We start from the raw sequence: 26,576 nt of genomic DNA, 5'->3' as shown, positions 1-26,576 counted from the left end.
GGGGCCAGTTAGCACAGACAAAATATTACACTAATAGTACACTTGGCCAGCTAGTGTAGTTTTAACAATGCTCTTTGTGTGAATAATTGTCTGCGTGTTGTTAGCTTGCTAGCAGGCTAATTCAGCAAATCAATGCACGAATTAAGCTATTAGCTGCTGTTGTTAGCGATATGTCAGTAAATGATTCCACCCACTCAATAACCAAAGTTAACTCCTGCAGCCTGTAAAACCATTTCCCCCACAATCACAGTGCTGGACTGTCCAACTGGTGGAGAAACTTCAAAGTCAAGTGGTTTAAGTCAACTTTATTCATATTGCCCAAAATCACAACAGTCTAAAATGTATTTGTTTCCAAAATAGATTCTTTTTGTAGCCTGTTATAAAAAATTATTACAGATAAAATCATCAAAACAATTACACCGCCCACACACACACACACACTCACAAGCAAATACACACAACCTGCATCATGTTTTTTCAACCTCCACTTTTAACTTCATTACAGAACTTACAGAACAAATGAATGTTACTACTCTCGCTTTCTTTTTGGCGTCCCCTTTCTGAAACACATGCGGGTGCAGCGCAAGCAGCATTTGACTGTCACCCACAGAACAGTGACGAGAATGATGAAAAACAAGCCGAAGACATCCAGGCTGTGGTACTGAATCCAATTTAAGTCATGTGCAGCTATCCTTAAATGTGCAGCTCCTTTGTGACTAATGACGAACTCGGTCCAGAAGACAGCCAGGTCCAGAGGCTCAACAGGACGGTCCAAGTGTATGTGAGACAGCGTCACTATCTTCTCTTTGTAACTGGGGAAAAGTAATATTTTGAGTTAATGGGATGATCTCCAGTTCTGTTCATCAAAAGGTCTACCGTACATCCTCACAGACTATAGTACAACTATTTCCTAAAACACTACTGAAACTTAAAATAAGATGCAAAACATGTACGTCAGTCTAAAGATAGAATACACTGCAAATAAGCAAGAGAGCTTACCTTCTAACAACAACAGAAGAAGCACATTGGTAACCCTTTTAACGACTAGAAGCATTATGGAGCAACGTTTTTCTATAGGTGGGCTCCCATTTTGATTATCTTGTGCATGCGCACAAAGACACTGCATGCCACACATGCCTGCAGGTCACATGGTGCACATGTGTTGTCTTTGTTTTGTTTGTAGCATGAGTGTGGATGTACAAGCATGGTTTCATGCAAGGCATCAACAAACATAGAAAGCAAACATGGGTGTAAAAATTGAACTTCTTAATAACATTTTTGGAAAATAGGCATTGCAAATGTGTCATGAGGAAGGAGCACATTTGTTAAATCTACAGAGTACAGACAATGCGTTCTACACACATACATTTTGTTTTTTTCATTAACAAGAAAACTTCACAGGTACCTTTTTAAGAGTGCATATCAAACGGAGGAGTGAGGGAGAAGCACTCCCTGTACATGCCTACACAGTCCAGATAAGAAGTCTAAGGCCAAATATGTGATAACACCTGTGTGGGTGGACCATGGGTGTGCAGGGACTTGACAGACAAATTATGAAAATAAAACATATTCTTTTACATACTACAGTGTAAAGTATATATTGTCAAATTTGTCTATTTGTCAAAATTTCATCTTGAGTACATTTTTTTTCTGTGGCGTTTTAGACCTCTAGTGGCCGTATGGAGTTGTTGTTTCTGTGAGCAGGTCCCTGTTTTCTTTATCTGGTGCACACAGAGAAGGACACACATGCACATGTGATGTGATACAAAGTCCTGCCAATGGTTTTACACTTTACACTGTAATGTGGGTGGTGTTACTGCACCAAGCTACGCAGAAATGCGCTAGCAACGTCAAAGAAGAAGAAAAGTTAACGCTAGCAGACATTGATGGAAAACAATGCTGCATTTAAAATACTTTTGGCTTTTATGAGGAAGGAAATGCACGTGACACATTTCTTAGAGCTCACGGATGCACACGTGTTTTGTTGAGTTACACCGAATGCTTTTTCTTTCATAGTGAGTTTCATGATTTACATATACAAACGAGTGACTATTGCCTTTAATTGACGTGCACTTGTCTTACCTTTTGTCATTGATGATTTTATTAAGTGCAGCCAATAGGGTTTCAGTGGTCATATCAAAAATTGTGAGTTTCTCTGCAACACCTCGGGACACCATGTGATGTACGTTGTCCCCCTGGTCCCCAAACAGTGGAAACATCAACATGGGTACAGCATGGCAGATACTCTCATAGATACCATGGGTACCTCCATGAGTGATGAAGGCTTTAGCTTTGGGATGGGCTGAGGAGCACAGAAACAATTTTAGGTAATGCAGGCAATGTATATAACATACATTGATTAGTTTACATACAAGATGGCACGTTTTAATACATAACACTGTCTGTGTTAAAACTAAACACACCTAGGAGATCCTTCTGAGGTAGCCACTTCATAAGTCTCACGTTCTTGGGTACGTCTACTGATAAGACTCCAGTGTGTCTCCAGACAACCTGAAACAGAGATAATACATGTTTTGATGGTGCCAACCACTGCAGCACTTTTTTATTTTTTTTATTCATAGACTAATGCAGGTTATTGGATTGAATCTCAGTAAAGTGATTTAATCTGTAATGGTTATTGTTACCCTTTGAGGAATTTGCCGAAAGGCATCAATGAACTGTTTAGCCTTCTGCTCGGGCATTTCGGACAGCATAGAGCCCAGGGTAAAGACGATAAAGCCGTCGTCTCCTGAGCCATTCACAAACTCCTCCAAGTCCTGCGGGGGGGGGGGGGTTGCAAAAGACACGACAAATATTTGTTTAAACATGTTAAGTAAGATCTAGTGACCAAAAGCTGCTGTGATGCATTACTTTAAAGTATATTGAAAGGAATTAACTCATTCAACATTGTATGCAGCACCAATTCAATAATATTAGAAGCATAATCTTTGGTTGTGCTTATTGCAGCCGACCCTTTGTTTTTGCTCGAGTATTTGATTCCTGTTAACATAACAGGGCCCCTCACTTGTTTTCTCAGCTAGCCATAATCTATAAATCAGCTTTCCCTTGGTCACATTCCACACACTGAATCTTCCATAAGTGCAGACAAACCTGTTCTTTCACAATGTAGTGAGCTAATTGTTGTTCAGTTATGATAAACAGCCCAAAAAATATTTACTATATTTTCAGCACCTGGTAGTACGAACTTATGTTTCTTTCTTTCTGGTTTTCACTGTCATTTTCATTACATCAACGTCAAAGGTTTTTGCTTTTGCCTGAGTCAACAAAGAGCACGTATACAATTTGCCTTAAAGTGAATCCAGATGTGACGCATGCTTGTTTACGCTAGCATACATTCTTTGAGTACTCACCGCTGGCAGAGGAGCTTTCTGTTCACAATTGATCCCTCCAATTAAAACCATGTTTGGCAAGAGAGGTTTGGGCCATTCAATAGCAAAGTCATATCTGAGAAGCCAGATCGCGCCATTCCTAATAATGTCCTTGTAGGTCATGTTGTCTCCTATGTACCTGCTGACCAAATCGTCAAAGTCGTAATACATTATTTTGCACACGTAGGACTCAAGAATGGACATCATCACGTTTGTGACTCTCTGTGGGAAGGTCATGACGTCTGTATTACCAGAGAAGTGCACAGGAATGTAGGAACGAGGAGTGGGGCACATGTTAGCCTTTGAATCCAGATCACATGGAAGTCCACGCAGGAAATAAACCACTGGAATGGAAAAGATGTGAGCCAGGATGGAGCCGCAGGGAAGGAAGGGGTCTGTAAGCACAAGATCGAAGCCCCCTCCCTTCAGTTGACTCATTAGAGGCTGGTTGTTCAGTAAACTCTCGCAGCCTTTCATCTGCATCGATGTAAAGTTAGTCAAACGCTGTATGTTGACAAACAAATCTGTGATGGCTGGTTGCTCGAGGAAAACTCCATCCTTCAGCTCGTTGAATGATGCAGCCAGTTGAGCGTTGGTGTAGGGCACTTGGTAGATCTCAGTCTTGTAGCTCTCTGAGCCCTGGATCAACAGGCTGGTTTCAGGCACCAGCACAACAGCCTCATGGCCCCTTTGGCTAAGCTCCTTCACCAGTATCTTCATGCTAAGCCAGTGACTCCCATCCACAGGCATAACCAGCACCTTCCCCCCTTGAACGGGACCCAGACTGAGGCAGCACAGCCAGGCCACCAGCCCCAGTGCAGGAAACCACTCCCCGCTGCTCATTGCCTCCTTTCTGTTGTGCAAGCTTGCTCGTTGTAGGAGCTAGTGGCAGCTGTTGTTAAGAGATATAGCTTTATGTCTGTGTGTGTCTGTGTGTGTGTCTGTGTGTGTGTGTTCAACAGGATGTTGCGTTTGCAGGAAGTGATATTCCCAGTGGAATTTGCCTGATCAGAGTTTGACTCCGGATAATCATTCTCTTGTTGGACGTTGCTTATTTTCTTTTCACTTCCCGTTCTTCCTGTCATGTCTTTGTGTGTTCATTTACTTTCAACATACAGTGCAACTTTTAACTTTTATATTGTAAGTTGTGATTCAGTTTTGTTGTAGTCTAAGCATTCTAGAAACAATTTATCCAAAAATTGAAATATGTTAACAGAAATAAATTGAGCGTCTTTTGGGATATCAGTAGTCAAATTGATTACCTTCATTCTATTTACCTTAACTGCAATTTCTCTTTTTATTCTTATTTAATTTCACCAGCAGTGGACTTTAACGTTCATTAAGACTTGCAAGTCATGGTGGCTGTGCAAATCTGCAGGCCGTACTGCCTGTTGATAGGTGCAAAGTCCTCTGTTTACTTTGGCTGCTCCTTCTCCTTTTTCACCCACTCCCGTCACACGCACATGTATATCTTCAACCACAGTTAAAAGACAGATGGCGTGCGAAGCCAGTCGTAATAGGAAACCAACACCCTCCTCTTTGGAGGGGGGGGGGGTGATGACATATAAACTACAATGTAATTCTTGGGTGAAAACTAGTTCTTATCTTCGTTGTTTTGACACGCATACTTAACAATGTAGCTTTTTGAAAACGCTCTCCAGGATGGTTAAATCTGGAAAAGCTAGTCTAACACTACATGGACGGTGGCAGTAGAGAAATAGACAGAGTAGCCAGCCTGTGTCCGTCCTGCTTCTTCCAACAGAAGTAGGGTATACGAAATGTAACCTTATTGTTTAGCTGTTAAGATTTAACTTGTTTGGTGTAGATTTAATTGAAAGTTTGAGTTTGAGACAGTCGAACAGTGTCTAAAAGTCCTCCCCAACAAACCTTTTTAAAGACAGAATCTGGGGGTTGTGTCCAACAATTTCCGTGACTCTCCGAAACCAACAATCCAACAAACAAGTCAAGCAGCGTCTTTGAATGCAGAAGTACAAAATAGGCAAGGTGGTAACTTCTCTCCTAAGCTTTAAGCTTAAGCTAAAGTGAAACATGAACATTTTAGAGGCTAATAAAAAATAAGCATTTTTATAATTACTACATAAGTCTACGACTATTTCACCCGCCTTCAAGTCTGGCTGTTCAGAAAAAGTATATCACTACAACACTTTTGCCTGATGTGGTTGGACAGTACAAACTAGTAGAAACTATAGTTCGTTCAAAAGGGTTCCAGAGGCTCGTAAAACTTGCATGAACTTGCACGCTCATTAATCACAAGCCTCAACCTCGCTGCTGTTGGACCCGGTGCTCAGTTTTTTTATTAAAAAACAAGACCACAACGGAGATGGACGTTCTGAATGCAGGAAAAATTAAGCTCTTCCATAATCAAAATTGTGTGAAGTGAATGAGTCTGTGGTAGCTGTAGTTTCACACTAAACATGCACAATACTTAACCTTTATTCTCTTCCGTCTCTCAGGTACTGGTACCTCTTTTCTTCTATACAGACATGGAATCTGTGACATTTCGGTTTTTCATCTCTGGTTTAATTAAAGATCAACATGAGAGCTGATAGCAGACTGGCCTTGATTATATTCAGAACCTGTAAATTCCCTGCAGCTGGCTCCATATTCATACCATGAGAAACATGAATGGATGTTTACAATTTTGGTTGAGTGACTGTGGGTCTGATGATTATTAGGTGCAATTATAAGTTGCAAATCATCACATACTGATGCTCCCAGCCTGTCACCTACTGACTTTGACCCCTTGGTGTAACTTTTCACTGGGACGGTCACTGTAAACATGTGGTTAACGTTGTCAATTTCAAGAAAAACACTTGCTTAGGTTTAACTAATTAGTAAGGTTTAGAAACAAAAATCATGGTTGGGCTTAAAATAAGTACGTTAACTAAGTAAAATACATGAACAACATAACATACGTACGGAAAACACGTCCCAAACATCACTAACATAGCTTCGAAAATAACTCGACAACACACTGAGACGTCACCACTGGTGTCAAACTTTGGTCACCTGGTTGAAAGTCGGCACGCCATTGTAATCACTTGGGAGCCCGGTGCACGTGTCTTGCATACACGCATACCCACCAGTAATATGCTGGTTTTACAAGTGGAATGTATGCCTCATTTTTGCCTGGGATGCAAAACTTTCATCAGATACAGTTAGAGCAATATTTTTTGGTATCAAAATTATTGAAGAATCCTGTAATTTCTGAACATGTCTGCCAAGGAAAAGTGCATTGAGGATCCATTTCTCACTCGGCAGCATTATCGTCTCCGTGCCTTTCGGCCAGACAAGCAGCTTGACAGCAGAGAAATCTAATATTTTTTATTTTAGCTCCATCACTTTCTATTCACCTCGTGCTTGTGGAGAGTATTTTCACAAATGGCACATTTGGCCAATATAGCTAGACTCCAGTTTTTTGTGTGTGCCCCCCCCCCCCACACCCCCCAGGAGTAACAGTTCTGACATGAAAAAGGGCTGCATTTGGGTTGATATGTAGTTTGCTATACAACATGAAAGATTCTAGTGTCATGTTACAATGCTGACCACCACAGACAGGAACTTTATAACACATGTTGTAATACAGCAAAATGCAATTTGACCTCATCATTTTCACTAACTGTACAGATTGAGCCATTCTGCACTTTGTTCTGCTGACACTGCAGCTGATGTGCCGCAGGGAAGTGTTATTAATGCTCTGGTACTGTGTGTGGGGTAAGTTTGCTAGTTTTGGAGAAAGGCTTTTTATATTGTATGTCCAGGTTCATTTCCATTGTCATGTTGCATTGGTGTCACGGCGGGGGATGCCACCATTGGGCATTAAAGCCTATGACTTACATGTACTGAAATTGATAGCGTATAGCTCAACAGCAGAGGCTAAAGTCCTCTTATCACTGGTAGTATAGATATATCAGATTGGTCAGCCTGATTTAATCAGAAGGCCTTTGTCCTGCTGTCCTTGTGTTGAAATGTGCTGTGTGTTACTTTGAACTGAGGAATATTTTAAAAGATGCACTATTTCAACCTTTCATGTCATCGCTATATGACAGTTCTCATGTAATTAACATTTTCAGCTTCAAACAACTTATTATCATGTATAGCTCAGACAGGATGTCTTAAAGTGGATCAAAGCTTCATACAAATTAAATTCTAACATGCTCATAAAACCTAAGAATCCAGTTATAAAATATGCAAGTATGAGAACATGCTGACAACCTGATTTAATGTGTCACTTTGGAAAATAAAAAGACGTTATTTATCAGTTAGCAGCCAAGCTGTTGCCTGTCAATTATATCCGGCAGCACAACTAAATAAAAAACATCAATACAAACTGCTTTTAGGGATTTTGTCTTTTTTATTTGCACAATTTGTATGGGTTGCGTTCATATGTTGAGCATTTTATGTATTTTCATTTACAGTACCATTTTAATTAATATGTTCAAACAACAGAAACATCTGACTTCTAAAGTGCTTTGAAGACATACAAAAAGAAAAAAAAAGAGCCTTTCATGACAAACTCTTGTGCTGATTTAGTTTTGAAGCTACTGCAAACTATTAAGTGATTGTACTATTCAACCACATGGTGGTGCCTGTTGTGGAATATTTCTATGTAGATGCGGGATAAGAGTTGGTTAAATAAACAGAGTCTGATGAATGCTCAAAGTAGTAAGAGTCAATTTATTGCTTGCAAGCAGGAGAGCGGACACACAGACACATATCTCAGTGAACTGTGCAGACCACTTTCAAAAAAGTACAAGGCACATCATATTTTATGCATACAAGAAGTCACGCCTTTAGTTACCTCATAGGAAAGGGAGTATAGGTTTTTGGACACGGGTTTATTTGTTTCTGCTCATTATCTGGAGTCTTACAGGTGCGTTCAACTGGGAGTCAGTTTCATACAGAGGTCAAAAACAATGTTTCCTTTCATCTGCTTCTCGTGTGTGCATATGAACGACCTTGGAAGACAGGACATTGGTTTCATGAACTGATTAAATACCTCTGTAGGACTGCAGTGTTCTTTTCTGTATCTCTGTACTTTCCCATCAGTAGAACAACATCTTTCAAAACATCCCAATATACTAGAATAGATTTTACCATTACATGCCAAAGCCATCAAAGTGCCTCTAACTGGATGTTTTCTGTTGGTTCAGTCCTACAAAACTCTGACACATGTGTGTAAAGGTTTCCTGTAGACAACCAAACTTCAACTTTCAACTTTACCTATAGTCCCCAGAGGACAATTGGTTTCAAGCATGTTCAGTCACTGCATCATATCAATCTTTACTGCGGTGTGATCCAGTTCACGAAAATTAATGGGAGTCTGGTATCAGTGGTCAAAATTCAGGACAGTTGGGATTAGTCCATTATCTCATTTATGAGACTGTTTGCACCTAACTCACCAAGTGATTTCCAAATATCATATTCATGCCAACGGAGTAGATTGTAGTAGTGATTGCAGTTTGCATACGGCGTGGTCTTTACTTTCTAGAAGAAAACAAACAGACAAGCACGACTGTGTACACAGCAAGCAGTGTGCTCTCTCTCTCTTTCTTTCTCCTCCTACTTTTACTCAAACAAGTCAGATTAGATGTGGTCAAGGCTCTAATGAGATTTAGTTGAGACTACAGTTTGGAACAGAAGGGCTTAGATCAGCACAAGAGTCATTCTACTAAAATGATCTGCTTCGGTTGGCCTGCATGTAATTGTACCTTCAATAAATGACAAATTAAAGTACGTGTGAGTGGATCATTTGAAAATACATAGAACAAAGTATCCAGGCTTTAACATGACAAAATGCATGTGTTTGTCTCATTACAAAGAATATTTCATCTCAAACTCCTTTATTGCAAACATACCCCTTCTCTACATGGTCAAAAAAAACAATACTCTGTATGTATCGTGTATGAGGACAACTTTATTTGGTACCGGAACCTGCAATTCAAACTAAAGATTTTAAATGTGTTGGTGATGTTTTAATTGTACCCTACAACCTTTCCCACAGAAAGGGTGGCACTGCAATAAATCAAAACTCTATTGTGGGGATCAGAAAAAAACAAAAAAAACAGTCAGGACCTTTACACTGAACTGATACTGCCCCAGTGCTGCAATCAGCAACATTCTAATCTTCTTGTGTTTTATTGTCTCACCTTTAGATTTGGCCTATATTGACTCATTGCTTCTAACACACATCTACAACCCCTGGAGTTTTTTGCCACACAGCCATTAAAGCTTACATGTTGAGGAAGGTTACGATGATTAGTCTTGCAAACGCTCAGAGCAGAATATATAAATCTGATCATTTAAACTGCAGAATGTAACCTGAAGGTTTAATGAACTGATTTACCATTTTATCTGCACACTGCAAACTGCTGCTGCAAAGTCGTATTTGTAAAAGGAGGTGTTTGCCTGAAACCACGTGGTGGTGCCAAAGTGACATGGATCCCTAAATTCCAGGCTTGTCCACAGTAGAAAAATGGTATTGCCTTTGTACCGCCATCAGCATAACGTTTGACCTTTTGCTGTCTGCACTGTGTGATCAAGAATGCTGCATCAGCCAGTTCTCAAGTGAATTAAGATCACTCACCATTATGTTTTTTCCCCTTGCATCATTCAAACAGCCCTGTCGATATGAGTGTGTTTGCAAGTTGGAAATTCTTGTTGTGTACTAAAACTAATAATAAACGAAAAAAAAAAGTTTTGTATGGATTCTGAAGACAGTCAAGAACATCTCCAGACGTACAACGCAGCCATGGCTACGTTCTGTACTCTAATGTGACTGTCCACTCATCACCAAAACACGTGAAAAACTACCAGTGAAGCGAGATTACGCCAAAGCGTTTAAAGGGTTAAACACGTGAACGTGTCGCTCAACAAAACCTGATAACAATGGCATCAAGCCTCTTACTTGTCTCCTGGACGGAGAGAGTGAGACTACTAAAGGTAGATCTTTGGTCTGACTCTCTGCACGGATGCGCGCCGACCTTGGAGTCTCCAGACGCGGAGTGGAGGATTTTGCGCACTGAATTCAAGTAGAGCTGAAGAGATCGCACAGCGAGCGGACTGCTGTCGACTTGCTGCAGTCCCGTCACTCGGATCCGGGTTCACTTTGCTACTTGAATGCGCACGTCGTCATTTCATAAATACCGTTGGTCGGGGAGTAGGGGGAATATAGTGTTCAGATTATTTCGGGTTGGCTTGATGCAATTTAGAGCAGTGTTGTTTCAGCTGAGCCAATGAACGTAGCCGTTCCACCTTGTTTGTAGAGAACTACAAGTGTCCCAGCTGCTCAGGGAGAATTCACTCAACATCCTGAAGAGGAGACGTTTGTGAGGATTTTAGGACTCTTTCCAGAGAGTGGATTGAACAAGGGTGATTTCAACTAAGTGAGGTATTACATAAAAACGGTAAGGAAAAGTTGACATCTTCTTCTGAATATACGATTCTAATGGACACTCTTTTAAGTCCTCCCACATTTAACAAAGGGGCTTGAAGTGATTTCACATCGTAAATGTTTCCACTCTTTTCTCGCAGGTGATCACAGCAATGCTTCAACAGCATGTGCGTCTGTCCCTCTCCAAATCTTCCAGAGAGGATTTAAGCGCTGCTCATTTTGAATAAGTCGAGAAGTCATCGAAGATGAGAGCTCTGCCAACATTCCTGTTTATTTTCCTCCTGCACCAGGTGAGCTGTGAGATGATTGAATATGTAGAAATATATCTGTGACCACGAAGGTTTTTAAAAGAAACTTAGAGACAGTAAGTGGCTTTAATGTGCTATCTGTTTTTTTTATTATTATGTTATTACAGTATTATTATTGTAGGCCACCTACAAGACATTTATTGGTTTCACTCAAAGTTATATATTCATATCATATATTGTTTATATTTATGTATTTTGTTGATTTGTCAGTTATTGTAGATCTGCATCATGTAGCTCAAGCAATGTAAGATTTATCTATCACCACATAATGCCAATGGCAGTTCCATAAATTCCTGACATCAGATTTTATTTGACAGTCATCGGCAGTAGTAAATGTGTTGGTCGACATGAACACATGAAGTCTTACAGGGGATAAACTTGGTTTGTGTTATTTGGCCAAATTTAATAAAATATAAAAATATCCTATTTTAATGATTCTATTTAAAAAAAACATGTATTAAGTTCAAGGATATCTCGTCACCTTTACAAATATGGTGATATATAATTTCTGCAGCATATACTAAAAACATATTTCAGAAACATAGCTAGTCAAGGTGATTGGATTCAATTTTGCACACTTATCAATAGCCATAATGTATATTACAAAATGCAATTAATTTCCATAACAGCGTCTGAATTAACTTATTGTTCATATATGTATTTGTGAATTTTATAAGGAACACTTAGATCTAGAATTTTTTTGTGCATGTCTATTTGTACAACAATACCATTTACATTACATTCTGAGTTAATGTGAGCATACTGCTCATTATATTATAATGACCAATTCTGCAGTATTAGATTATGTGCAGTATTAATTGAGGGGTGGAGTTCATGTAGTTAAAAAAAAACATTCACTGAATATTAAGTAACATTTATTGATGTGCCTGTTTGCAGAGTTTATATATATATATATATATTTTTTTTTAGTTTTTATATATTATAGTATGGCCTTGGTGTCCTGTCTCTGTCACTTATGGCTTGACAAAATAACAAAAAAACTAATGCCTATTCATTTATTCAGCTACATCACATGGATAGTTGTGGTTAGCAATCATTTTCATTTGTTTTGCTTGCAGACTTGAACAAGGTTTGACCTCTGTGCTGAACCCTCGACACCCGTGAGGTGTCTTTGCCGTATTATACAAATGTTAAGAAAAAAGACAACTGAGAACAGTAGGTGTAAATTGCACATCCCACAGGTTTTAAAAGCCTGCACTGTTCCTCTTTTATGACTTAAACAATGTGATGAAATCACAAGACCTTGTGAATACATGTGAAATGAATAGTATTTACCAGAGATTGGAATCTTTATGTAGCCTAAGTCTCTTATTATTGCAGGAATAAGCTCTCCAAAGGAAGATCAAAAGCTTTAGGGAAATATAAAGGTCTTTTCCCTCTCTTTTTTTTCAACGGCTGCTGATGGCGGTTGAATAAAGTGTGGGTTTTATCGTGGTCATCCTTGCTTTACGGACTCTTGCCGTGATCAGACCTGGACAGAAAATGCCATGTGATTGAACAGGTTCTTCACATCTGTGCTATATCCTCAAAGAAGGCTCCTTTACAGATAGCCTTGAACTGTGCAAGATGCAGCTGCAAAGTGCTGTCTGCTCTGGCTGCTGTTGTAATCAGCCTTGTGCCTATTGGGAGCTCTGCCTCCAGAGAGAGAGACTGGCCGCATCTCTGGAGAGGCTCTCTTCATATGCCTCAGTGGCTTCCCTCCCAGCAGACCCACCACTGTCTGACAGGGGACATACTGGCCCTATCAATATTCCCCGAACCTTCCAATGGATAGAACATGTTGAAATACCAGGCTGACGCTCACTAAAGGCATACAAAACGCACCAAACTTCTTGAGCTGCAAACAACTTTTTTTACTTAGTATGTCTGCTTTGTAGGATAGTTTACTCTGAGGACTGTAAGGACCAACCCATGGCACCACAGGATGCATCTCAAACAATTGAGCCACCAGGGCACCCTGTTATACCGAGAGATACATTTTCACTGTTTTAAGTAGAGGTTCAGTGTCTGAAGCAGCCTTTAGTCTCACATACTTGTGGCCGCATCATCCAAAACAAGAAACCGACACACAAACATTCTTCTTTCTTTTTCGTTTGCATCTCTCGTGCACACTCGTACATGAAGACACCCAGAACATGAATCAAACGGTGAAAATGTAACCCCGGCTCTAGCATCTGTGCCGTACCCTAGGGACAAATAAGAGGGTCAAAGCCATCCCGGGAGAATCCATTCTTCCCCGTGACATCTGGTGCAGTTATCCTGTGTGCAATGACAGCAGAACAATGTAGATGGAGATAAAAACATACTTGAGAGCCCTGCTCCCTGCCATCTCCCTCTGTCCTGCCCTACAGATTGCATGCAGGGAAAGTGGGGTTTTCAACGCTGCTCAGGATTAAGTGTGAGAAGACGTTGACAAAGTCTATTATGCCTTTATATTTTATTGCCGGGGTGAGAGCTCTTTGGTAATGTTATGTCACGACAAAGCATCTACGGGGCCCGTGCCAAGAGGATCAGCGGTGGTGTTAAACGTATATATCTACCTCCTCTGTTCCCGTAAACGGCGCCCTGGGTCGGACTGAGCAGGGCTGGAGCATAGCATGGTGATAGAAGAGTGTGACGCATTAAAGAGACAAAGCTTAGCTGGTTACTCGTAAGCTGAACATGTCTTGTCCTCTGGATCCGCTGGATCCGCCACATGCTTGGAGTTCATCCCTGCAACTTTGATGTGCACTGATTTAAGGGATTACAAGTCATTTCCCACAGGATTTAGCATTAATTTCAACAGTTACTTATTCATTTATTAATCTCTTGGTTATTTATCTGTTCATGTATCCATGAAAGTGTAAAATCATTAGAACAAGAAAGTCAGAATGTGAAGTCGATTTGGGTCAGTTTTAGCCGCTAATATTGTTGTAAAAATCTGCGAGAGGACTTTTATCCCGCTTGTGTTTTTTCTCTGCAGTGCTGGAGCGAAACAGTGAGGCTCTATTCAAAGTCAGAAGGGGCTCTGGCAAGGACAACAGTTTTATCCCCGTCTTTATAACAAAACACAAATTCTACATAAATTCCCCCTCTAAGGGCTCTTTAACCCTTTTCCCCTTCCTCGTGCTCAATTAGGTTTGGTTTTATTATTTATTTATTGTATATTTAAAGGCAACTAACACTGGGAAGAGTAATAAAATGTACAGTGGGGGGATTAGGAGCAGCTCTTTAATCTCACGCTTCTGATAATACTGCATGGGCTGATTGATTAGTTTTTCAGGAAGCTTATGTCAGAAAAACCTAATCCGTCTTTGGATTGTGCCAGCCTTGTAAGGTTTTCCGTGCTGCCACTTTATCATGGCGGCGAATTACAGAGCTGCTGGGCTGTGATAAGGTCCTCGTCTCTTTTACAGACCCCGCCGCCCAACCCCCTGCACCCCCCCCACCCCCACCCTTCCCTCTGGACAATAAAAAAAATTGTGTTTATATTCTTCACATCCCTGCTCTGCCTGGTCCTCACATCAACCTCTCCCAGGATTTGCCTTGTAAGAAAGTGAGGGGAAAAAAAGAGTGGAACTTAAGTCTTCAAAAAACCCAACCAGAAAAAATTGGGTGGGAAGGGAGAAAAATATGAGAGAAAATGGCAGGCAGGCCAGTCGAAATTTCTGTGGAAGTGATTAAACATGGATTGACAGAGTGAAAGGACCTTGTATACATGTGGTGCCTTCCAGGAACCGCTTTAGGCCTTACATGGTGCTGATGTGTATCTGTGCTCATATTGGGGTCACAATCTTCCTCGCCAGAAGGCTTGACTAGATAATCCCTCTTAAACAATATTGTCTGTGGCATTTGCAGTCCTCAGCCTGTATGTTGTCTCAGACCTCTGAAGGAAAGGTTGCCATTGCTGCGCGTTAAATCCCTCAAATGTATCTTGCAGGCACTACAGGTTGTATTGACTGTGTTGAGCCTTGCAACCTATTCCTTTTCCAATCATCAATCATAATTGTGTGTGCACTGGCAAAAAAATCTATGATAAAGGTCCTGAAATGGAAAGAAAGAAGTTCCAAATGATTGATAGGTGTGAAGCAATTGCCCTTTGCATTGACAATAACCATAATCTGACTCTTGGATGGACCATTAAAGACTTAACTCAAACAATTATGAGCAGCTTGATTACTCGCCCCTCAGATTTTCTTATGATGTGAACGGTTTGGATGAAGTGAAGTTCTGAGCAGCTCTCTTAAGTCGCACCCACTGTGTCGGCCGTGCAGGAAACATTATGTTTAATATGGTTTTTGAGTTTTCCGGTCTTGGTCCAGCTATGAATTTTTATGGGCGATGTGCAGCCCGAGGCGGTGTTAGATCTGGAGGCTCCGCTACCTTATAGCGTTGTCATTACCACTCTGCAGGGTCGGAAACATCCAGCGCTCTCTGAAGCACAACCTCGCTGTTTAGCAGCTCTTTTACGGTCTGCATCACTTTCCACTGCTGTGCTGCAACAAGACAAAAGGTGGAGATCGGTTCTGATACAGCAGGTGTTTTGTCTGACTCGTGTGTGGATGATGGAATATCTGAGGAATCGGGATGTCACTTTTTATTTTAACATATCCAATATTGCAGGAGTTGTGTTGTTGCTTTACAGCCGTGAGTTCTGCATTCATGTTTGAAATACCAGACTCAGGATCAGCTGCGTCATCACATCAAACCACGACTCTATAGGCACAGAAGCAAAGTTCCTGCCACTTCCCGAACACTTTGACATGTAAAGTTCTTAATTACCACCTTGTTTGGTACGTTGGAGAAGGCAATCATACTGCATGTCAGAGCTCGGGGAAATGATTGACCTATTTAATTAAAACTGTGTTGCTTTCCTATAAAAGGCAAGGTGTGACAGCTTTAGAATAAGTACAATAAATCTCCTTTTTGATTATTCTCACTTTTACATTTCCTCCTCTGCCTCCAGGCTTTGAGGCCTTTCTTTTCAGCTTGTCATTTCCAGCCCTAACAAAGCACTGTCAGCTCCCCTCTGTCTTTGTATATTTCTTGTGAAGTACCTGTCTTCAGAGCTACTCTGAGAGAAAGGAAGTAACGTCTTCCCCACTCTTGTTTCTTCTTCAAAGGGAGCCGTTTCTGTGAAATCAGCCGAGGCGCAATCTGCTTTGAGAACAGAAACATTTGCTCTGTCAAATTGAGTGGACGTACGTTTGAGCCAATCAAGCGAAAACATTTCTGAATAAAACATTTGTATCATTTGCAGCATGGATTTGAAGAGAAGGAACATTGAAGTTGTCACATGCATACAAAAAAGCTCAGTGAGAGAAACATTTAGATTACTGTCCTCCCGAGATGAAAGTGAAAAGACTAAAACTGGAACGCTGAAGTGTTCATGTCGGAGTAGTGCTCCATGCCTCCTCAAGTATTAGCTGAGTTTTACAAGCACGCTAGCATTGTTGTACAAAGTAGAAGGTGTTAAAAATTGGTCAAGAGCATGATAATTACACTGAGTCCAACGTACTTTGTGGTATTATCCTCCTGAATCCCTGCTATCAGATACACGGAGGTGGGCTGCAGGTGTCAGGAGCCAGAACAGCAGTTGGCACTTTGACCATGGAAGGGGATTATGAAACTGATGATGCGTTGAAAGGTAACACTTGCCCAAAAGTGAAGTGTTCAGGGCTTTGCTGCTGTCACATGTGGCAGGTGCAAAGATAACACAAGTATCCAGATTACCTGAAGGCTCTCGTCCCAGAGCCCCTCCTCGCCCCCCCCCCCCCCCCCCCCCCACACACACACACACACACACACACACACTTAGTGGGATCTTTGCTAACGCTTTCTGAACACCTGTCATCATCGCTGCATTTAAATTTACCACACCAAGCCATTCTCACTGACATTCACTCGCTAAAAATCTAATAACGATGATCTTCTGCAGCTTATTAAAAAAATTATTATTGTAAATTGCGACCAGAAATGCATTTAGCTTTTTATTGACTTCAATTAAAGGAAAGCATTGGATACACAGTAAATATTCACAAAATGAAAAAAATCGATTACATCCTAGATTTTTGGAAATATTAAGAATTCCTGTGTAAGTCCTGTGTCCCGCCCATCCTGTGTGGACTATCTTGCTCTTCAGACTACGTTAGTTGCTCTGATGCACTAAGAATGACACAAGTGGGTTTGCATTGGAGTTAGTTGAAAGCCCGGTGCATCGGTATCAGGCGCCGGGGGAGGAGGGGCCCTGACCAACCGTCTTCATTTGACGAGTTGGGAGTGAGAGCGTGCTGTGCTGGCTGTGTCTCAAAAATAAGAGTTTCAGTTTCAGTTAACAGTTTTAGCTTCCCATAGGCTTAATACTGTGTTAGAGACCCTTTCAATCCTGATACGCATACAATGGAGAAAACACTATAAGCATAGGAATGGTCAAATGTAGAACTTAATGTATAAGATTCACAGTTTAGCAAAGCTATCGACAGCCTCAATACAGAAACTCTGGGATTGGTATCAGCCTACAAAAATAATTTTACATGAACAAAAGAAAAAAAGGCTGCAACTTTTTATTTTGAACACAAATATGACAAAACGTTACACAGAGGATGTCCTGGCTTCCTTGCAAAATAGCATTTGTGATTTCTGTTGCAAATAGTTTTAGCCGAAAGAGTAGTTGCTATGTTGCACACATAAAAGGACAGACCGCTAAGTTGATATAATACTTTGAGCTCCCTCGGTATGAAAGCCATAACTGGAGATGCTGACACTCCCAACATATGACAGCGAGGTCGGAGCTAAATGTGGTATAATTTCCTGCAATTTGTGCGCATTTATTAGCACACTGAAACACATTTCTACAAGTCTGTCTTGGCAGCTCCCACACTGCAGGAGAGGTAATTGTGTCTGATTTGTGAAGTTTAGTGTGGTGCTTCCTGTAGCAAAATGCGCTCTGATGACACCAAATGATTCGCTAGGAGGACTCGTGTTAACACTACAACAAATCGAAGTCGGTCAGTGTCCAAAGAAGATGAGGCGAGGTATGCTTTCAGTCAGTGTCAGCTGCTGGAAGGAGAGGATTGTGAGCCTGAGCACTATAAACATGACTAATAACTCACAACGTAGGATTTATGATAGCCACAGGAGGGTTATGTTACGTGCTGTAATTTATGCTAATCATAGGATGTGAGCAGCTCCGAGTGACATGAGCAGTCAGATAATATGTTGCCACAACAGGCTCCAAAACATAGTTAATTTGAGTTTAATATATGAGGTACACAGGCATTATAACTTTATGAGCTCCATGTGTTGATCTTTATTTGTGTCAGAATAAAAAAGGACTTGTATGGACAGTGAATCTCCATTAACAACTTTGCTCTTGCCATTAGATCATTTTGGTGACAGTGTTCATTACACATTTAATGTGAAACCACGGTTGCACAATTATTCAGTGTGTGGTTACAGATCAAAGTTTGATCATTTCACACACTCTGATAATGGACTCCTCCTCACCTCTCTACCTGAGCGTCTCGATCGCGCTTGCACATTCGTGACATATTAGTTTTACAACAATGAGATGCTCGCTCTTCAGGCTTTTCTGTCAACAGTAAGAGATGGAATTGATGTACTATGGAGATACAGCAATTACGATACTGCTGTTATTACAGTAATGAAAACATCAGCATCACTTTCCTTTGGGCTTGCCGTTCCCTCTCCTCTCACCATCAATACTTGTACAAAATATTAGGTGTTGACAGGATGAGTTTTAAGGCCTTTGAAGGTCCATTACCTTTGCATTGACACATAAATATATAGTATAATGTATTCTACCTAAAAATGGAATGAAAAAAGAAATACATCTCACCCTTATTAGGCTCCAAATGTAATACATACATTAGATACTGGTTGCTCTTAATATTCACCAGAAATTATCCGATGAATTCAGCCACAGATTCAATATTGGATCCATAACATCTTAAGCAGGAGTGTTAAGATATTAAGGCTGTGGTCTGTCTCATTCTTACAAAGGTCAGGTGGTAATGGCCTAAAGGATTATACTGGAAGGGAGTAGATATGCTACATGCACACACACACACACACACACACACACACACACACACTAACCGTAGCCTGCTGTGATTGGTAAGGTGCCCCCGGTGTGGATTTGCTGTTGCGATCCACCACAGTGCAGAAGCACCTGTCATGTGTTTCCCTGGACGGCCTCTGATTAAAAGTGATGGCTCTGGAGCGTGAGGCTGTTCCAGCGATCAGAGCACCAATCTATTCTTCAGCAGCGTGTAGACTTTGGGCTCTGGACTGCCTAAGCGCCTCCAGGGCCTTCTCTCCTGGAACCAGCTTTGGGTGTGAATCATTACAAATGATATGCCCTGCAACGTCAGTAGGAAGATGGCCGGGGAAGGACGTGGGGCAGGGGATTGCAGGTTGAGAATGGTTTTAATGTGAGTGGTGCCGCTTGTCATGTTGGATCCTAGAAAGCAAGAGGCTGCAGTCAATCCGGGGTCTTGCAGCAGTAGCGGCGGGGCAGCTCTAGTATGGCAGGTGTTGTGTTGGCTGCAACACTGCTGGGAAAGTATTACAGAAGGCACTGGTGAAGCCGGTGTAATTTCCGTGGGATGTCCAGATTTTTACTACGTAGAAGCGGATCGAGTTAATGAAGCTGCAGACACAGAAAATTAGCAAAGAAATGAATTGCACCACCAAAGTGAGGTCAATTTGCACGGTTAAATCCATGAAGAACAGTGGAGTGAATCATTGGAACAGCTCTGCTTGCACTGATGAGCAGGTTAATTGCCCATTTTGTTTATTGTGGGGAAGATGCCTGAAACCAATTTCCCCCAGACGCATATCCCAACCTTATGAGCTGGAAAAAGATCAACTATGGGAAAGATTATTTTAGCTGACTGATACAAGGAACTTGGTAATGAGGATGACGCAGAGGCTCTCATCAAGAAAGCAGATCCCAGATCCCGAACGGGGGCCACATTGTCGAGTATGCCAGGTATAGAGAGATACCATCGTCGGCATCAAAACAACGCTGCAGCCTTGCCCGCGGCCCCAGAACCCTTCACAGCCGAGCACAATGTCGCCGGCTGCTTACTGCAAATGCATTTTAATGGCATCTCTTCAGATGATCCAGGAGCCAGATGTCACTGGCTTCTTAATAACTTACCAGAGGCGAGTTCTGGTCACTGTGGCAATTACCTTTATGTCAGGCCTCTAAAAGATATGTCTACCCACGGGACAAGCAGGCAGCCAGCACCATAATGCTCATTACAGATGAACGTCGAGGCTGATTCATCTTGACTCAATGTGTAGCCCGCTGCTGCCCAGACCACTGTCAGTTTATAAGATCCACTAATATACCTCCGGATAGTATTGATTGACACAACATTGAGTGAAATATACAGTACATGTGGCTTAACAACGGAGCCTTTACAAATGATCATTGAACGATACAAGAGACATTTGTGCACAAAAAATAGCAATAAAAACATGAAGAATTTGTAGAAGACAATCTAATTTTATAGGAGAATCAGAGCCTATAGCACCCAACTACAAGTTATTATCAGACATAAATGCTGATACCAATAAATCTGTGATGATTTGACACTGACAGATACTATCAGCCCCGCTATCATATATATCAGTATATTTGGCCTGATCTAATATTGACAACACCAACACAGGACCAGGCCATATTTTATGTTTTGGGTTAGGTGGGTCAGCCTGCCTTAAACGTCTGCCAAAAAATAACTCAGACAGCTTAAACGTTGAGCATTTTGTGTCCAAGATCTCCTGGTTTGCTCATTAGTCCAAAAACATTCACTTCCTTTAACTGAAGGTGTAAAATTCATAAATTGGCCGAGAAAAAATCTGTGCTCCTGAGATTAGTGTGTAAATTACATCACAACACTCTACCTGTCAGTGGTGATGCAAAAATGATGATGAAGAAATAAATAACATCAAGCCATTAGCACCTTCAGAATATAGAACATAAAAACTTGTGTCAGCCATATCTATTTATATATACCTATAGCCATAACTATTTTTGGTTATAAAAGGTGGATATCTACTAAAATTACTGACATCATTTATAAGTCACCCACCTTTATGTTTACTGCTGTGTCCCTACTCTTTTATAAGCCACATATACCTTTGACTGCTGTGGTATATAGATGTAATATCTCTGGTTGGGGGTGTAAAGTTCGTGCACCTCTCTGGGTTTTTGCTCAGAACGCACAGGAAAAGGAAGAAGCTAAACCACACAGACACTTTTTTCGAGTGCTGTCGAAATGAGGTCTGGTGTTTTCAGCTCCATAAGTCTGCAGTTATTATCATAATAATGTCTTGTTTCAAGTCGCCCCGAAACGCCTCTAGCACAGCAGCACCGATTAAGAAATCTTAATTAAGCTTTTGTAGATTCTCCTTCATCAGACCTTGCCTCTTTTTTTTCCCACAGCGTCTTGGTCTACAAAAACTCTAAAATCCTTTAGTCTGTTTTTAAGAGACTCCACTTCTGCGTAAATGAACGAGGTGTGCTAGTGTGTGTGTGTGTGTGTGTGTGTGTGTGTGCGTGTGTGCAGGGAGAAAGAAACCAAAGCCTATGTGTCAGTGCAAGCTTTTAAGTTCCCAGTGCTTCATCTCTCTCGGGGCATATAAGTATTAGATATCCCTCTGCTGATCCCCTTGTTGTCACAGCAATTTCCCCAGTTGCTCATCATGCTTAAACTCCTCTCTCATTTCCATTATAATCATCCTATACAAAGCTCACCTGAGATTTACACTGAAAGACAAAATTTGGTTTCACCTCTTAAGCTGCACAGCATGACACCCAATACGTAATGGATATAACAGCTCGGGTTGGTGGGGAGACGAGCGTTACATCCTCCTTGTTCACAGCAGTGAAGAAATGTTCCTGTTGGGAGCCCGCAGTCCCACAGATTTTATGTCTGCTATTGTGATGCCGTAAGAGTCAAATCAAATCAAGAGCTGAGCTCACATGAGGTATTACTAAGTGGCAGTATCAGTGAGGGAATATAGCCACTGGAATTGGTTGATTAAATGACTGTGGAGGTGATGAGCTACACTGAGGGACATTCTTACAGTGTTGCCTCATTCATCCATGTTTACGGGGAGCAAGTGTCTTAATTAAGCATTGTGAGGGCTGATAGATGGGTCAGGCTCACTCTCCGTGGGAGATACATTGATTTCACATTACATATCCAGATGGTCGAGCCATTACGCCCTGATTGCTAGTACATTAAGGTGTTACTCCGGTCTGGGACATAAGCAGCCCAGGAAAGAAAAGCTCTAATTATAAGGTCCACAGTTGCACAACATTAGATGCATGTAGCCCTTTTACATGTCGAACAGAAAGCTTTATAGGAATATGAGTGTGACAAAAACAAATTGTAGCAGACAGACCTAGTTTGTCAGCATTGTACACATGTGCCTCAGTTAGGCTTAAAGCTAAATTATAATTAGTCTGGAAGTAGTGTGCAGCAGCACAGTGAGAATTCAAACAGCCGCTGCTCAGTGCTTTCAACATCTGCTTCTCTCAGTGATCCCTACAACGGGGCCTGGGGAAAGCCGGCACTACTAATTACTAATAAAACTAGCTAAGCTTATTGCCGTGAATTATTTAAGCTTTATCTGAAGTGGACCAGGAACTGCTCCTGAAGCTAAAAGGCTTTTGGGCACAAGGAGGGATCACAGTTCACTGCTGCATCTGGATTAGCACTCGACACGTACTTTACCATCGCCTGTGTTTATGTTGGGAACCATTACAAGCTAAAGTTCATATGCATGGGGCATCTAAGAATAGCACCGCCGATGTGAAACCCGCTCACAGTCCAGGGGATTTGTATTGTCATGTAATCCGACAAGTCGTCCTAAAATATTAGAAGCTTTATGTAAATATGAGCCAAGCGGAGGTTTATCGCTTCATCCAAAATGATTCCCTTAAACTGGTGTGCACTTCTTTGATTTGATGAGATTTTTGGTGCTACTAGTGTGGATTCTAAATTCATGCATTACAGTTACTATTAATGCCATTTGAGTGTGCTTAACTGCTGGAACTGCAATAGTTTTGGGTTATACTTGAGAAACAATGTTTAATTAACACCTCTCTGTCTAAATTCAGACTCATTTGACCAATCTCACCCCCCTTTGTCTTTCATCCTGGTTGTTGTGAAAGAATGACCTGCCAGCATCTTCGGCCACCACACACACACACACACACAGACACACAAAAGCATCCGTAACATTGTATAAACAAGGGATTGTCTACTTACATCTAAGACAACAGGCCTTTTGGTTTGATAAGTGTTGGAGCTGGTCCACTAGCTTAAAAAGAAAATTGTTGAAGTTGTGTATTTGATTAATGTCAGATGTTACAAAACTGACAAGTGAGGCTCATTGTGTATAATCTGTTGTTTAAACGTTGTTTAATGTGCCGTACATTGTGAAGAGCTCAAGCTTCAAATTTACCCCGTAGACATGATTATCATTCTTGATCATCTATCTCTCTGCAAGACAGTAAATAAGCCTATTTCCCAAAATGTCAAACAATTCTTTTAACTTAAACTTTGAAAGATAACACGACATTTTCTTTCCTTTGTAAAGATTGCGTTGTTTATAATATTCTGAATACGTATTAGTAGAAAAAAATAAATAATTGTATTTGTGTTGGAAGCAGTTATAAACACTGGTAATATCTATGAATTCTGTCATTACTGAGTTAAGTGAGTAGTCACATTTAATGCCATTTGTCCCTGCATCTAGTGTCTGGTAGACAGGAGCCTAAAGGATTGACACTGCACATGTAACCACGTTTGACAATGAGTGAAATACAACAGTGAAATTATGCTTTTTTTGCTTTAGTTTATGGTACGGCAATATATAATATTGTGCCAAGAAATGTTATTTTCTTTTCAACAAAAAGCCATTTTTTCAAGCAGTGAGCACTTCCCCTGTCTTATTGAAGTGCATGCATCTGTTTGAAGCTGTTAAGCTTTAGTTTACCAAACAAAATGTTTCCCAAGGGTACCGTCGCTGTAGTTCAGCACTTCCTAAAGTAAATCTTAACACGTGTGACAAACGGGTGGCTCCATGCTCATTGTGGGATTTTTTTTGTGGCTTTCCCTTTTTTAGTGCTGCAGTGCTGTTTTCTTTATCCTTAGTGCTGAGCTGCTGCTGTTTCATTTTTACAGCTCAATCAACACAGATAAGTTGTCAATCAGTGTTGGGCATCAGCATTGCAAAATGATTTTTCAAAAAGGTATTATGTCACTTAATGTTGTTTTTCTGTCTACCTTTGCTGTGCTTTTCTGAAGGTCACATGCAGGAAAGAGCACGGAGGAGCCACAGAGCTCATCGAGTGGGGCGACAGTGATAACGAACAGAAGATTTCTCCCGAGGGGGCCAGTCCACGGATCCTCAACCCCCTGCGTTTATTTGCCAGGGGGTCCCCCGGGTTCAAGAGCAACATGAGGGAAATTACATATTTACAGAACATGGAGGACTTTTGGGACTGGTTATCTAACCAGACAGATGCTCAGGGTGCACAGGCCAGAACTAAACGCAGGCCCATCGTCAAGACTGGCAAGTTCAAAAAGATGTTCGGCTGGGGGGACTTCCACTCCAACATCAAGACCGTTAAACTCAACCTGCTGATCACGGGGAAGATCGTGGACCACGGGAACGGCACTTTTAGCGTTTACTTCCGCCACAACTCCACGGGCCTGGGGAACGTGTCGGTCAGCCTGGTGCCGCCCTCCAAGGTGGTGGAGTTTGAGATCGCCCAGCAGTCCACGCTGGAGACCAAAGACACCAAATCGTTCAACTGTCGCATTGAGTACGAGAAGACGGACCGCAACAAGAAGACTGCCCTGTGCAGCTTTGACCCGTCCAAGGTGTGCTATCAGGAGCAGACGCAGAGCCATGTGTCCTGGCTGTGCTCGAAACCCTTCAAAGTCATATGCATCTATATAGCCTTTTACAGTGTAGACTATAAACTGGTGCAGAAGGTATGCCCTGACTACAACTATCATAGTGACACACCCTACTCCTCCACAGGATGATCTAGCTTTTAGAATGCGTCTACCTACTGTCTAATCTTCAAATAATGTAAATGTCGACCTCTAAGCTCCTTGTCCCGCAATACCTAAGTACCTGAGACACGTTGCAGGAAGTGCTATTTATAATGGGACACACTCTGGAGGGATTTGATGCATTGTTAAATAAATAAAAAAAGCAAAATGTATATATAGTACACTTGAGATAGTTAGGTGTCCAGGGACTTGGTTTTAGGGGTTGACTTGGGATTCAGAGCTAGCTGCCAACCCTGTGTGACTCCTCCCTATCACAGCGGCACATGTTCTCCGTAAACCACTGGTATAATTAGCATGTTGTCCAGATGTTTTGTTCAAGGCTAGACCATAGGCAAGGAGCCTCCCAGTTGGGAGTGCAGAGCTGGCTTCTGTGCCAGTGCTACACTGATGCCAACACTGTCAAACAATTTCCTCACCTCATTTAAACAGTTATGGGATGAAATATGACAAAACTTTAAATCATGTTAATAATTACAATACAGACATTTTAATTGTTATTCAATAGAAAACTGAATTAGATATTTCACATTTGAAACATTGCTACATTTTGACTGATTAGTCAGAAAATTCCATTCATTACCTTTAAAGTAGAACTAAAATAATCCATTTGTACCCGTTAACAGAACACAGACAGGACAGTGTCTATTGTTTCAGGTTAGCTTGATCAATGGGTATTTCCTCAAGTAGCTCTGAATAATTAATATGGATTTAAAACCTATATTTCAACTCTTTATCTTTATAGGGACTGGAATAGTGAATTGATTGATTATGTGCCCAATACCCATGACAAAATGAATTGATCCAACACATCTAATCTCACAAGCAAGCAGAGGGCATAATCGTAAATCATTACGTATATACTGTAGGTATCCACCCATGTATAACCTGGCTGCTGCCTTGTGTACTTCTTAAAATGTGTTGGTTTTCTGCTGCAATCATCACAAGGCATGTGGATGCTAAACTAGTCTGAAATCCAACATCTGTGTTTGCAGGATGCACTTTGAGGCATCAGCCTGCCGAGTGGGTCCCGCAGTGGATTAATGTGTCAGGAGAGGAGGGGGGGGGGGGGGGGGGAGGGGGGGGGGAGCGATAATTGCAGGACAGGTGGATTTAGTGAGTCTGGCAGACAATTATCAGCACTTTGTCATGGTCCTGCCACCAGCCCTGACATTACCTGTCTTTAATAGGCTTTAATTAGCCTGGGAAATTTCATTTACCCAAGACCAAGAGTGGAGAAACCAAAAGCGAAAAAAAAAAAAAAAAAGGTGAAAATACAAAAATCCGTCTGGAGTTTTAATGAGAAGCGGGAGCTACATTTGAAAATGTCATACATTTCCCA

The 26,576-nt window shown here is 41.3% G+C and overlaps 2 protein-coding genes across 2 annotated transcripts; one reads left to right on the top strand and one right to left on the bottom strand.

Moving 5' to 3' along the window:
- Positions 1 to 290: 290 nt before the first annotated feature.
- On the bottom strand, positions 291 to 4,312 carry LOC306704455 (UDP-glucuronosyltransferase-like). The gene is made up of 5 exons (XM_079170814.1): positions 3,372 to 4,312; positions 2,646 to 2,777; positions 2,424 to 2,511; positions 2,083 to 2,302; positions 291 to 812 (listed from the first exon to the last, which is right to left on the bottom strand). Exons 1-5 carry the CDS (start codon positions 4,230 to 4,232, stop codon positions 530 to 532), a joined length of 1,584 nt encoding a protein of 527 aa, XP_079026940.1. The 5' UTR covers positions 4,233 to 4,312; the 3' UTR covers positions 291 to 529.
- A 6,736-nt stretch (positions 4,313 to 11,048) lies between these two features.
- nxph2a (neurexophilin 2a) lies at positions 11,049 to 25,257 on the top strand (the record flags this gene model as incomplete). Its single annotated transcript, XM_079169622.1, has 2 exons — positions 11,049 to 11,093; positions 24,461 to 25,257. 2 exons carry the CDS (start codon positions 11,049 to 11,051, stop codon positions 25,205 to 25,207), a joined length of 792 nt encoding a protein of 263 aa, XP_079025748.1. The 3' UTR covers positions 25,208 to 25,257.
- Positions 25,258 to 26,576: the final 1,319 nt, after the last annotated feature.

The sequence above is a fragment of the Pholis gunnellus genome (genome assembly GCF_910591455.1).
Source record: "Pholis gunnellus genome assembly, chromosome: 12".
In the NCBI taxonomy this organism is placed as follows: Eukaryota; Metazoa; Chordata; class Actinopteri; order Perciformes; family Pholidae; genus Pholis; species Pholis gunnellus.
This window is presented reverse-complemented; position numbering and strand designations above follow the sequence as displayed.